A 14036-nucleotide genomic window follows, 5' to 3' on the forward strand; every position below is an offset into this window, starting at 1 on the left:
CCTGAGCTGGGGACTATGCCAGAGTCCCTGGTGTGATGCCATCTGAGGCCCACAGGGATTTTCATCAGCCGAACTGAGCAACCAATTCTTGGAGATCCAGGCAGGGCAACAACCTAGCAGTACAACCGAAGGGGATTCAGGCCCTACACTGGGGGAAGGCACTGGACTAGGTCCCCAGGGTCCAGTGCTGCCCCGATTCTACAATCCATTCCTGTGGTCAGACATCGCCGCAGCTTTTCTTGCGCCTGTGGAACCTCGCCTAAGCGGTGGGCACAGGGCAGCGCTGCTTGTCCCCAGCTGTTCACAAGAATGGGTGTCAGTGACTGGCGCCAACCACTAGAGGGACCTCCACCCCAGGTTGCGGGGTTCAAGTGCGGCCAGACCCTAGGGTAACTCCGTCTTCCGAACTGGGGGCGCTCAGAGGCAAGAAATGAGGCTGCTGTCAGGCCAACCTCAATTTGAACGCGATTCCGGGGGCCCAGAAGTCCGCACACCCAAAAGGTTGCTGCTCTGGGAGTGCCTCTAAAACGTTTTTTCTATGGCTTCTGTCTCTTTGCAATTCTCGGCACAAGTTCCCTTTCTGCTTTTCTCTTTCATTCCCTACGGCCAAGGAGCGGTGCTGAAGGGCTGGACAAGTCCGGTGACAGGGAGCTGAGAACCGCCGGGCGACTCCCCGGGGCCGGAAGGGTGCTGGAGGGGGAGGTGACCAAGAGCGGAGCGGGGCTCCAGGGAGGGACGTGGCCTCCTGAGAGAGGCGGGGCTTGGGGGGGGAACGGTAAGCTCGGCCTAGGGCGCGGCGCCGGAGCTGGGGCTGGATGGGCGGGGCCTAAGCAGGTTCTAAGGGGCCGGCTTGATGAGGCGGGTCCCGGGGGAGCTAGAACACTTGGCGGATGGGTCCCTGCGGGCAGCCAAGGAGCCAAGAGGGAGGGGGCGTGGCAGAGGGGCGGTCCCGGGGGAAGGTGGGGCGGTGGGGAAGCGGGCGCTGCGGGACGAGCCTCCCGCGGGTCCCCGCCCCCGTCACGTGGGCTCCAGACCCGGCCGCTGCCGGTCGGCCCGCTGGTTGGTCGGTTAGTTGGTCGGTGGGTCGGTGGCCTAGAGCTCGCTTCTCGGCTCTCATGTTCGGAGGTGGGAGGGACACGGGAAAGGCCCGCACACCTGAGCTGCCCGGAGAGGATCCCCGCACCCAGGTCAGTGGGTTCTCCCTACCCCCCCAGGCCCGCTGCGCGGTCGGGACTGCGAGCCCGCGTAGGGGCATTGCCTGAGGAACTGAGAGCCCTGGAGTGTGTCCCAGGCGCGAGGGCGGGGACCCTCCTGACCCCTTCTCTGGCCAGAAGACTGGGAGGAGGGTATAACTCCTGTGGATTTGCTCCGAATCTCCACCCAGTCCTGTCCGGCGTCTACGGACAGTCCGCGCCCCTACAGGTGCCCGGATGGCCCTGGAGATGCGCAGGGTGGCAGGTCACCTCAGTTCTATGTAGTATGTCAGAGCTCTGCTAAGTCAACTGGAGCAGCGGCGTAGTCTGGAGAGAGAGCCCAAGGTGGTCGGGAAGCTTACGGTCTATTTGCCCGAGCAAATGGGTGATCCGCAGAGCGTGTGTTCAGCTGCAACGCCTTAGCTGAAACCAACTATATACTGTAATTGGAAAAATGCAACATGCTTTTCCAAATCTCAAGCCACTGCGTCCCAGTAGACGGCAAGATGGGGATAGTTCTGTTTGAAAGTGGGCTCCTCTCCCTCATGACATGCTGACTCCAGACCTGCAGTTGTTCCTCAGATGAAAATAAGATTATATACTTAAAGACCAGAACCTCCGAAGTTTGCTTAAGATCAAAACGGGCGTTCTGGCCAGCATTTAATCCGCTTACAAAACAGATCCAGAGTATTATATTTTTACTTTTAGAGCAGCTGGATATTTGGTATAGATCCGTCTCCCTTTCCATATTTTGGTTTACTTCCTCTCTCATCTCTCTCCTTCCTCTCCCAGTTCCCTAATCTTTTATAATACAAATTTTATGTTGCATTCTGTGAAGTTGAATGCCCAACAAAGGTAGTTGGCTGTATACAGAATTCATCCTCAGCATGTTCAGTCTTTGATTATTATTTGTGTCATATGAAAAACACAAAATATTTGATTTAGAGATTATTTCTCCTTGGGGCTTGAGAGGCAGCCTGTTTGTAATCTGCTTAAATTCATATATAAACGACTTTGAAGTGGGAGAGCAGGGAGACTGGTGAACTTTTCACTCACTGCATTCATCCATAATGTTATTTAATACATTATTGTTATTATTACTTTGAGATTCGGTGATGTGCCAGTTCTTAGCTTATTGCTACTGTGGAGACAAACTGAGCATCATAGTCTCCTTTCTTTAAAATAATTAATTCATTAATTTTTGGCTGCATTGGGTCTTCGTTGCTGCATGCTGGCTTTCTCTAGTTGCGGTGAGCAGGGTCTACTCTTCTTTGCAGCGCGCGGGCTTCTCATTGCGGTGGCTTCTCTTGTTGCAGAGCATGGGCCCTAGGCGCTCAGGCTTCAGTAGTTGTGGCATGTGGGCTCGGTAGTTGTGGCTCGCGGGCTCTAGAGCACAGGCTCAGTAGTTGTGGCACACGGTCTTAGTTGCTCCGTGGCATGTGGGATCTTCCCGGACCAGGGTTTGAACCCGTGTCCCCTGCATTGGCAGGCGGATTCTTAACCACTGCACCACCAGGGAAGTCCCCAGCATCATAGTCTCTTTACTGGGGTAGCTATGGGAGTTGCCCTGACTTTAAGTAGAATGAGATAAATGCTATGAAGGAGGTAAGAGCAAAGAGTTGTGGGAATTTGTCTTTCATCTGAGTGTGGAAAATCTGGAATAATTTCATGAAAGGGGTGACATGTGTGTGATAGACCTTGAAGAATTTCTCATGGGTTTCTCCAGGCAGAGGTGAGTAGAGCGTGACCTGGGCTGCGAGAGCTGTGTGGGCAGGCAAGCACTTTGTAGCCATGAGAAGTGGCAAGTGTCCCAGCTTGGCTCCTATGGCGAGTGATAAACAATAAAGCTGGTGACAAGGAAGAAACCTATTCCCTGCGGGCCATGAAGGCCAGGTGGAGAAGTTTGGGCTTTGAAAGCATGAGAACCAATACAGGTTTTAAGCAGGAGATTGGCTGATGGTTTTGTGAGTTTAAAGTCAGGGACCTTGGCCCTTGACCCTCTCAACCTCCCAACTTCCCAACCTCCAGCCCAGAGAAAATCCAGTAAATATTTGTGAAATGAATGGTCAAGCAACACTGTGTAGCAGTGCTTTTCAACCTTTAACAAGCTTAAGAGTCACCTGGGGATCTTTTTCAAATGCAAATTGTGATTCCTAGGTTAGAGGTGGGACCTGACATTCTACATTTCTTACAAGTCCTCAGTGGTTGCAGCCCCTTCACTATGGATAGCCAGGATTGAGAACAGTAGTTTGCAAACCTGGCTGTGCCTCAGAATTGCCTGGGGAGCTTTTAAATTACTCAGATTAAGTAGGTCTGGCCTGTTTTTACCAAGTTCCTCTGTGATTCTGTTGAAGGCCAGGTGGGAACTGCTGGGGTGGACTCTGGCCGGGCTGTGGGAAGCAGTGACCGGTGGGAAAAGACCCTGGAGGTGGAGAGGCCAGTTAGGATGTGGAAGATCAATTAAGATAGAAGTGAAGAGGACCTGTGTTGGACCTCAGAGAGGGGACAGGTAGGAGAGACTAGAGAGAGCATCTATGGGCTAGGGGGCCAGGCCGAGAGGTGAGGAGGGAGGAACAAGAATTGAGCTTTGGACAAGGAATGGCATGGCCTTTAGACTATCACATTTGTGATAATATTTGGAAGTTGTTTTTTACTTGGCCGTCAAAAACATTTCCTTCCTGATATACAGATTTGTTCATGACACTCTTGCTTAAAAGCCTCTGGTGGATCCCCTTTTGCAAAACATGAGAAGGGAGAGCTATTATGAACTGTTGAGGCATTTAAACATTTATTAAGATCCCAGACTGTGCACCCTCATTCAAGAGGTGACACTCGGGGGGACAGGGGGAAGATGTGACACTGTCATCACTTGGTGTGGGCACAACTAGGCTGAAACTCTTGGCAGCCTTGCGTTTTCCTGAGTCACTATTTTTCCTGCTTCCTCCTTCCTCAGAGCAATTCCACTTGATGTTTTCATGGCATCATTCTTTGGTTTCAACACTTGCTGACACCTGTGTGTCTCAGTTTTTGCAGAATCCACAGCTGGTCTCAGAAAGGTGGGCTGTATCCTTTGTAGACTCTGAAAGCCAGGTCATGGGGATTTTCATGAGGGCCATTCTTATCACTCTCACACTCAGTAAATAATCTTCTAGGAGATGCCATCTTAGAGCGTCTGTTTACCTTTAGACCAGATTTCCTTAAGGCCTTGTGAGTTCCCAGGGGCCTGCCAACTCTCAGCTTTGTCTTTGGGAAACTTATGATTTCTATTTAGTGCTCCTAGGAAATCCTTACTTTGGTGCTCCTTGGTAATTCTTACTTTCATTTCCTATCTCTGTCACACACACATTTATGCACACTGAGAACCCAGCTTTCACTGTGCACAATGCTTTTAATCATCGTGTTCCATGTTGTGTAATAATCTTGGCCTCTGTAACACAGCTGTGGATGGAAGGTATAGGCAAGGTGGGATAGGATCGCCTCTCAAAGGGATAAAGTATAATATCCTTGTTTGGCATTCAAGGCTCCTCCGCAGAAGCTGGCAATAATTTGACTTACCAGCTGCATCTCCACTGTTCCCCAAACTGAGTAGCTTAACAATTTCTATCCTTTGTGCCTCTCTGCCTTTGCATACGCTATTTTCTCTTCCTGGGAAGCCCTTTTGTCTCTGCTCTGCAAGATGAATGAACTCTTACTAATCCTTCAAAATGCAGATCAAAGTCTTGAAACACCTCTCCTCCCCCCACCCCCAAGTTATTTTTACTCTTCTCTCTAAATTGTACTAGTATAGCATCCAGTACAGATGTCTTCTGTGGTTCTTAACACACTTCATTTGCATGTCTCTGTTCACACCCCCTCCAAACTCTGAGCTGCCCTGGGGCTGCATCAGCCCTTGTGTTCGGCCCTACACTCAGCAGATGTTGAGGAAGAGTTTGTGGCAGGCGAGGGCCTTGAGCCCTTGAGTCTGTTTTGCAGTGTTGGCTTCAGTAAAAGGGTGAAAAGGGCAGGTTGTTTTGTGTTGGAGATGAGGGAAGGAACAAGAGCAGAACCTGAAAGGCTAGGACAAGCCTTATGAGTGGTCCACAGGGCTAGAGTCATAGGGTGGGGTGGGGAGGGGAGACTGGGAGAAATGATGCTGGAGTCTCAGGCTGGGGAGAGATCCTGGAAGGTCTTGAAAGTTGACCTTAAAGAATTAAAATGTAATGCTGATGACCTTGAAGGTCTTTGAGTATGGAAGAGACAAGGTGAAGCCTGTGCTTTCAGGAGGATTCACGGCTTAGAAGGGCAGGTTGGAGGGACGGGAAGGAACTTCTTATGAGAATGAGCTGTTGGAACAACTCAGTGAGGTAGATTAGGACCTAAATCAAGGCAATGGCAATAGGGATGTTGAGGAGGTGAATGAGCTTGCCAAGAAATCCTGCAGGATTTGGTGACTGATTAGATTTGAGGGAGAGAGAAAAGAGTCACATTGGACACTGACATTTTGTGCTAGTTTGCTGGGAGAAGAATGAGGCAGTTGTTAGCAGCATGAGAGCATGGAGGAGCTTCTTGGAAAGGGGAAGGGAGATGAGGGTGGTCGATTCCTTTTGAAATCAGGAGGGAGCCTTGGGTAGTTACTTGCATGCCCTTTATGTTTTTACCCATGAGGATGGTGAGGCCCAAAGAAGGCTACCCAGGGTCACCCAGCTGCTGGTGGCAAAACTCAGGCCTTCTGGCCTTGAATTCTGTCCTTTGTAGCACAGTGGGTTTGGCCAGACGAGAGCTGCCGGAAGGTGCAGATGGAGACTCCATTAGGCAATGAAGAACGAGAAACAGACCAGGTTTGGGGTGAATTCATTCTGCAGTACAGCTAAGGCTGGAGTCTTGTAGGTCAAAAACTCAGGAGGAAGTGTCTGTGGCAGCCAAAGCCACTGGGGGTGCGAAGGCTCATGAGACCTTCTTTCTGTCCTGTGACCTATGGGGATGTGGGCTGACGGGAAGTAGGGAGTGCTTTTATGGTATCTGCACTCTTATGCTTGTTAGTGCTTAGTGGGAGTACATGCGTATTAAATTGTTCTTCTGGGAATGCAAGCACCAATCTATCAGTTCCATGGAAAGATGTATTCCAGGGACCCAAACTCCCACCACCCCACTCCCCGTCGTCAACAGACTTTAGGGATGCCTCCAACCAGCTATGAGGAGTCGCCAGTGTAGTGCTGGGGTGGGGGCAGCGGGGTGTGCCTATCCGGGGAAGCCAATCAGCCATGAGAACTTTTTCCAAGCCAGGGCCTGTGTGTAGGGCCAGTGTCAGGGATTTAGATGGTTGAGTGAGGGCCACAGCTGTCTGATAAGGAGAGAGGACCTTGTCTAGAGTCTGCACTGCTGCCAAGAGACTCAGTGGCCCTGAGGCTGGGTTTCCTCCCCTCCTTACCTTTCCCTTCCACACCTCTCTGCCCGGCCAGGCTCCCCAGCCTCCCAGGGTGAGTCCTGCCTTTGCCACGGCACAGCGATGACCTCGTTCTGCTAAGGCAGAGCTGGGTTAATGCATGTGAAACCTTTAGATTATTGCCTGGCATATGATAACTGCCAAATAAAAACAGACACAAGAAATGCTGGGATTCAACTTTCAGTCAAACTTGTTAAGCCTCTTGGTTCTTTTTTTTTTTGGCCTCACCGCGCAGCGGTTTGCGGGATCTTAGTTCCCTGACCAGGGATCAAACCCATGCCCCCTGCAGTGGAAGCGTGGAGTCCTAACCACTGGACCGCCAGGGAATTCCCGAGCCTCTTGGTTCTTTTTGAGTTATGTAGCTGGGTCTGGCAAGTTTCTACCTCATCTTGTTTTGAGTGTGTGTGTGTGTGTGTGTGTGTGTGTGTGTGTGTGTGTGTGTGAGAGAGAGAGTTGTGTAGAGGCCAAGGGATCTGCTGTAGGGACTAAGGGAACAGAGAAGGGCAGAGCCACAGTTCAGGTTAGGAAGACCAAATATGGGTTACTTTCGTTCCTTGCATGCACACATAACAATTCCTCTCTTTAGGGGTGACTGTTTCCTTCCCACAACACAAGGTTCTGTTCCCCTGAATCAAAGAGGTTTTCACATGTACGGCTGGCTTGACCCTGGACTGCTTTATGGATGAAACAGAGGTGTATGTTGACTGGCCCCAGAAAGCTGCCTCCAGAGGAAAGACGGAGAGGAACTTCTGGCTTTGGTGGGTTTTACAAAGGGCTTGTCTCATGAGGCAGGTAGTGTTATTGCCATTTATGGGAGGCAAACAGGTACCAGAGAAAGAAAGTGATTTTTTTTAAGGTTCCAGAGTATTCACTTTAATTTCTTGTCCTAACTGGGCCACTTCTGAGAGTGAGAGGAGGAGGCAGATGCTGAGCTGGATGGGCCCCTGGGAGACAGGACTGCCTCGGGCGTACTGGGATGTGTGGCATCAAACTCTAAATTCAGTAAGCAACGGGGTGGGGGGGGGGGGAAGGCGATGGGGGAGAGGGGATTAGAGTAGGGCGAGGGGAGAAGTTAGAACTGGAATTTGGGTGAGAAAGGAGGATTCTTCTAATTCGACATTTTACCAAAGCAAAGGAATAGTTCTTGGCTCTGACACCTGCCCTCGACTGCTTGTCATGAGAAAGTTTTATTACATAAGCTCTTCCTGCAAGCAGCCAAGACATCTGGTTCTTCGATGCAACGCTGCTGTCCCGGTAACAACAAGCACCACCGCCCTGCCCTGCGTGTCCGGCTAGGTTTTTGCTGCGCGGCTCACTGGAGCTGCACGAAGCCTCTGGCAGGGGTGTTGTCCTGCTGGAGAAAAGGGCACTGACTCCTCACTCACCCCCTGACTCCAGCATGGCAGGCGGTGGGTGTCCTCTACCGTGGGGACTGGGACTCCCTTATCTCCGAGGGCCCTGCCAGCTCACTCTTTCATTTAAGTCCTGGCTCTCCTCAGACTTGCTGTTTCTCCTTCGAGCAAGTCTCTCCTTCTCTGAGCTTGAAGTTCCTCGCCTGTCGAATGGGAACAGTACTAGGCCGATCTCACCTGCTTGTTGTAAAGATTAAATGAGATGACGATGCGTATAAAATGTTGGCTGCAGTGCTTGGGCGTCGTAAGTAGTAAGTGGTATTATTCTCATCCTCTTCTCAGAAAGCCTGGCAAATATAGTTTGTCAAGAGGAGTGATTTACACCAACCAGAGGGCTTATTCTGAAATTTCAGGGGGGAAGTAGTATTGTCTGGGGCTCCAGGTGTGACCCCCGTGGTGGAGGTGAGCAGGAGGTCCAGGAGGCAGAAGTCCATGGCAGGGTGAGGGAACAGGTTGATTTCAGATGGCCCGTCACCAATGTACAGGGCAAGGACAACAAACAGAGAGCTCCGAGCCCACACCAGCTCCATGGGACATGGTGGGGTAAGGTCAAAGTCCTGCCCTTAGGCTCCAAAAATCAATTCATCAGTTTTCTACCCGGCCATGTGGAAAAGCCCACAGAACTTGGCTTAGCCTAGCTGCATTAATAGAAGTCCTGACTTTCGACCTTGATGGGAAGAGGGGTCATCCCACTTTTCCCTGCAGTGGCCAAGACTGGCCACACCTGGATGTGGTACCCTGGGCACCACACTTTGGGAGCAGGTGGAGGAGGGCCCGTTACTGCATCAAAGCTGGAGTCCCTGTCCTGTAAGCTCCGGAAGGTCCTGGGACAGACAGGAAGACACAGGGTTGGAACTGTGATATTTAGGTGGGCAAGGGAGCTGCCATGTTGTGCCTTGCTCAGAGGGCAGGGTTGAGGGCCCTTGGTGGGAACGGTACAGAGGATTAAAGAAGAGGCAGATTTCAGTTTGGCATGATGTAAGAAATTCCAAATAACTCAAGCTTCCCTCTAGGGCCGGGTGGCTGTTTTAGAGCGTGTTACTGGAGTCTACCTGCAGAGGGCATTGTCCAGGCAGTACTGACTAGAGAGGAATTTGTGAAATAACTGAGGAAGCAGACTTTGCCAAAAGGGTGTGGGTCTCACTAAAAGTACTGTAGGATTTGGGGGGATGATTGTTGGCTTCTCAGCAGAGAGGTGACTTGCAGCAAATGTAGGGGAGAATGAAGGTGGAAAGCTGGGGAAGGGCGGCCATGAAGCTGTGCAGAAGCTTCTCTATCTCAGGTCCTAGGCCAAAGTCCCACCCAGTGCAGGTTTGGGAGAGAGGAAAGACTCTGAGGAAGTGCCTTTGTGGGCTGGAACTTTGAGGTCATGATCCCAAAGCGATTGTACTGTGTGTATTCTCTGCTGATGCCTACCTTGGCCTGACCACCTGGCGGGGGCATGAAGGCTCTTATGGACTCATGGGCCCTTCCTGGAAGATTTCAAGAACACAGAGTCCTGGTACCTGCAGGACCAGGGCCGTGCGGTCTGAGACAGTGAGCTCACAACATCCAAGAGGTAATAGCGGGTGTAGGAGGGAGCGATCCAGGAGGGCGGTGGGCACGACACTAGGAATTCTGACCGACTGTCTGCAGCCTGGGTCACAGAACAAGCTTCCAGCCCCGAGAGGGGACAGGGAAGGGCTGTGGGCAGCAGGGCCTTATTCAAGTAAGCTGAGGTTTTGGGTGGGGTGAGTGGTGGGAGGATGGAGAGTGCTGCGGTTAAGCAACGTGGATGCCTGACGGGCACACAATCCTGGCTGGGGTGGCAGGGAGGGGAGCCCGCCAAGGCTGGTAGGAGGGAGGCCAGGGAAGCCCCCAGATGAGAATTGGCCCACTGGATCTAGGAAACTCTTTTAGCAGCAGAGGTGGGGCATAATTCCTAAGTATTCTGGAGTCAATAGACTTGTGACCTCATTTATTATTTCAGTCGCCATTATTTTTTTAATTTTTTTTTTTTTTACCATCCTCCGTGCCAAGAACCATTATGGTGGGAACACAAGATGAGTAAGACATGTCCCCTGCCTGGATGGAATTTAAGGAATGTACCCCTCATTCAAAATAGGCAGTAATAACTGCAGAGAAAACACAGTGAACATTCAGAGAAAGGAGGAGGAGGGGGCATTTGAGATGTGTCTTGAAGGAAAGATGGACCAGAGACACCCCGTTCTGTGGGGGTGAAGGAGGGCACTTCTAGCAGAGGGAACAGCAATGTACAAAGAAAGGCATGGGACGGTAAGTTAAGGGGCACGGGTGGCAAACAGCCAGTGGTTTGGTTTGGCTAGAGCTGGAGGAGGAAGGGAGGCTAGACAGGGAACCAGGGACTGGAAATCATCATTCATTAAGCGCGCACCATGCATCAGGCACTGAGCACAGACTCGTCGGTGCTCACTTACATCTCACAGGAGCCTGTCAGGGCTTTAGCGGAGGAGGAAACTGACTCAGGATAAGTGACTTTCCCAAGGTTCCCTAGCTGGCGAGTGGTTGAAATAAAATTGATGCCCCATCTATCTGATCCCCAAACCCATGTTCCTTCCACTCTATCTTGCCGCCACCTTGAGAGTCCAGATGATTCGGTCTTAAGTTTACCATGAAGATCAGCTCTTCGTGTTGAGGCAGGAAGATGGTCAGACGACATTAGGCTGTGAGAAGCACTTGGTGGTCGTGGCCAGGTTGCCATGATGCACACCTGGCCCCAATGCGATATATACACGCGTGCACACACACGTATTTATAAAGTAAATCTCTAAAAAATAGTAGGAAGTTGCACAGTTGTTCATGGTGTCACAGAAACTGATGTTTCCTGAGCGCTATAAGGCAATTGCTGATTTCCTGGCCGAATTCCTCTATTTTCTCTCCCACTCAAAGTATATTAGAATGGGGCAAGGTAACCCAGAATCTTCTCTAATTTATACAAAAAAATTCCTTTTTAAAAAAGTTTTTATTTATTTATTTTTGGCTGCGTTGGGTCTTTGTTGCGGTGCGCGGGCTTCTCATTGCGGAGCACGGGCTCTAGGTGCGCGGGCTCCAGTAATTGTGGCACGCCGACTCAGTAGCTGTGGTGCACGGGCTTAGTTGCTCCGCGGCATGTGGGATCTTCCCGGACCAGAGCTCGAACCCGTGTCCCGTGCATTGGCAGGCGGATTCTTAACCACTGCGCCATCAGGGAAGTCCCAAAAGATTCCTGACTTTAGCTACTTTATCATTAGTAACAAGTTCCTTACATCCCACCTGTTGGGGCCCCCAGGGTGTCAGCCATTGAGGGATGTTAAGCAAGATGGTGGGTTGGGAGGGTGGGGGTGAGGATGAGAGAGAAACCTGGGCCATAACCCCGGTGGAGCTGTCGGGGTGGAGAGGAGGGGCCGACCTTTCTGGAAGTGTTTGCTGGGAGCCTGTCCGTGCAGGGGCGTGGAGTGGGCGCTGAGAGCGTGCGTGAAGGGAGAGCATTGTTTCCATGGTGTCATGTTCAGGGTCTGAGCAGGTGGGTGCTGCTGGTGGCTGCCTGCCAAAGCTGGGGTACTTTCTTATCCTGTGTCCTGTGGAGCCAGCCGGTCCTCATTGCTGATCAGGTCTGCACAGGGCCACTCCCTCTGTCCAGCTCGGCCTGCCTCCTGGAGCTCGGAACCCAGACCCAGCTCTGCCAGCCACACCTGGCTTTTGTCCTCAGGGTGGACCTAGGGTCTTTCAGGCTTCCTGATGGGAAGGTCTCCCTCAGGCTAAGGAGGAAGCCCCGAGAAGACCACCTAGGGAGGCCAGGGTGCTGAGGAGGGCGTATCTGGGCTGCAGTGTCTTGGGATCTCGTGTTACAGGGCGCTTGGGGGACAGAGCTGTACCCCCGTGTCCCAGCTTTGAAAACGTAAAGGGCTACTCCAGGGTCACAAGTCCGGTCTTCACATGTCATGATTACTTACATTTGACAGAAAATTTTATTTTTTATTTTTTTTGCCCCACCGTGCAGCTTGCAGGATCTCAGTTCCCCGACCAGGGTTTGAACCCGGGCCACATCAGTGAGAGCCCGGAATCCTAACCACTAGGCCACCAGGGAACTCCTGAAAGAGAATTTTAAATAAACCTGGTGACAGTCGAGTGAGGGATGGCAGTTGTGAGAGGGATCCTGCAGGGTGCATGAGACACTCATCTTGTTGTGTCACTGTCACGCACCCTGTGTGGAACCCATTCCTGAGTGACTTGGGGGTGCTTGCCTGTTTGGTTCTAGGTGTCTGAGAGTGAGATGTCCACTGGGAGCAATTGTGGGCCTCTGTGGGACACCAGTACCACTCGGCCGTCTTCTCTCAAGGCCACCTCTGAGTTACTAAGGGTTCTCCCGACGCCAGTGCCTAGGGCCTGGGCCCTCCTGCTCCACAGATGTGGTCAGAGTTTGGCCCTTGGTCCTCCCAAGCCCTGGAGGCCAACTTCAGCTTTAGCCTCTATGTTTGGGGTCCCCAAATCCATCTCCGCAGCTGTGACTTCTCTGCCAGGTACCTGCCTTCAGATGGCCCGTGAACATCATAAACCCTGCCTGCTTACTGTCCTTAAGCTGGGTGCCTGGTGGCACTGGCAGAATGACTGAGCAAGGCACCAAGGGGCTGTAAGAGCATGCATGCCATCAATTACCTTACCATTCTGGAAGGCCCTGCTAGAGAGACACGGAAAGCACAGAGCAAGTGCGCTGCGTTGTACCCTAGGGTTCCCCTAATTGCAGGCTGGCCTCAAGAGATTTGGCAATTTCTCAAAGGGAGTCAGTGTTGCATATTTTTTTCCTGATCCCAACATTTAGGCCCTGATAAGAGGTCTTGGCTAACTCCATCTTCTGGAATAATGCAGTGGGGACACGGTCTCTGAGAAGGGCCAGGCACTGAGCTGGGTGTTTGACTCTGCCCCCCTAACCCTCTGACCAGCCCTGTGTGAGGCAGGTGGTAATATCTTCATTACACAGTAACCTGAGAGGTTAATCTGTGTTACCCAAGGTCAGAAACTAACCCAGCTCTAAGCAGTAGAGTCAGGATTTAAACCCAAGTCGGTCTGACTCCCAAGCCTGGACTCTCGCTGTTGTATCTTGCTTGTCTCCTTCTTCAGGGGAATGAGGAAGGAGCTGCAAAGACTCAGGGGTCCAGATTGGGCTGGGCTGTGGGCCTCTGGTGTAGGTACTGCCTTCCCCTTCTGTGGCCCTTTCGCATCACACAGGCTTCTACACCTTTCACTTTGAGACTAAGGAACTGTTCGGGTGTCTCCCATGGGAAAATAATGGCCCTGCTTTGTGGAAAAGACGAGGTGAGAAAGATGTGAGAGAGGCCTCCAGGAGCTGTTGCAGTTGCTCCCACTCCCCTGGGGTCAGACTGACAGGCTTCCGGGAGCCAGACCTCATGGATCCCCAGGGAGGGGAGACCTCTTGCAGTGCAGTCCCCAGCCGGCTTGTCTGTGGTCTGTGAGTATGTGTGCAGATGGGGGATTCCTGGATCACTTTTCTTAGGAAAGTCCCTGGGCCACTCTGTGGCCTAAGTACTCTTAGGGGAGGGAAGTGATCTGAGTGGCAAGTGTCTTGTGACTGGTGAGCTGAGGTTAGGGGACCGGCTTTGCCCCTCCCTCCCCCCATCATATGCTGGATTGTTGAATTGCCTTGAAGAGAACAGGGCTGGGCCCAGGGCTCCTTGAATGCAGCTTGACAGCTGGTCAGGCTGCGGGGTCTTCAGGTTTCTGCCTTACAACATATCAACATCTGGTCTCACTAAATGGTCATGGTCCCCAGGCATGACTTGACTCGGAGCTGACTTACAAAGAAGATAGATAAAGGACTGTTGGGAACTGTCCTTACCTGGATGTTGTTTAAGGTCTGGAGATGCAAAGCCATCTCCCTTAGACTGAGAGGGAAGAGGAACACCAGTGGATGAGAACAGAGACCCACATCTCTGGAGAGGAGGCTGCCTTCTTCCCATAGGTTTGTCCAGCGTGTATCCAAGATCAGATGGGGGC

At 51.7% G+C, this 14036-nt stretch overlaps 1 protein-coding gene across 23 annotated transcripts in view; it reads left to right on the top strand.

Moving 5' to 3' along the window:
* The first annotated feature begins 1026 nt into the window (after positions 1-1026).
* PPFIBP2 (PPFIA binding protein 2) overlaps positions 1027-14036 on the top strand; it is a 168469-nt gene continuing 155459 nt past the window's right edge. For 11 of the 23 annotated variants that reach the window (XR_009504639.1, XR_009504640.1, XR_009504641.1 and 8 more), the window contains exon 1: positions 1028-1187. Coding sequence is in view for 10 of the 23 variants with exons in the window: in XM_059931023.1 (XP_059787006.1) it covers positions 1116-1187 (72 nt within the window). In the remaining 13 variants the exon portion in view is untranslated. Of the gene's footprint in view, positions 1188-14036 lie in introns of all 23 variants that reach the window. The other 12 variants (XR_009504637.1, XR_009504638.1, XM_059931025.1 and 9 more) reach the window with 5 other exon arrangements.

The sequence above is a fragment of the Balaenoptera ricei genome, chromosome 8, assembly GCF_028023285.1.
Source record: "Balaenoptera ricei isolate mBalRic1 chromosome 8, mBalRic1.hap2, whole genome shotgun sequence".
NCBI classification, from domain to species: Eukaryota; Metazoa; Chordata; class Mammalia; order Artiodactyla; family Balaenopteridae; genus Balaenoptera; species Balaenoptera ricei.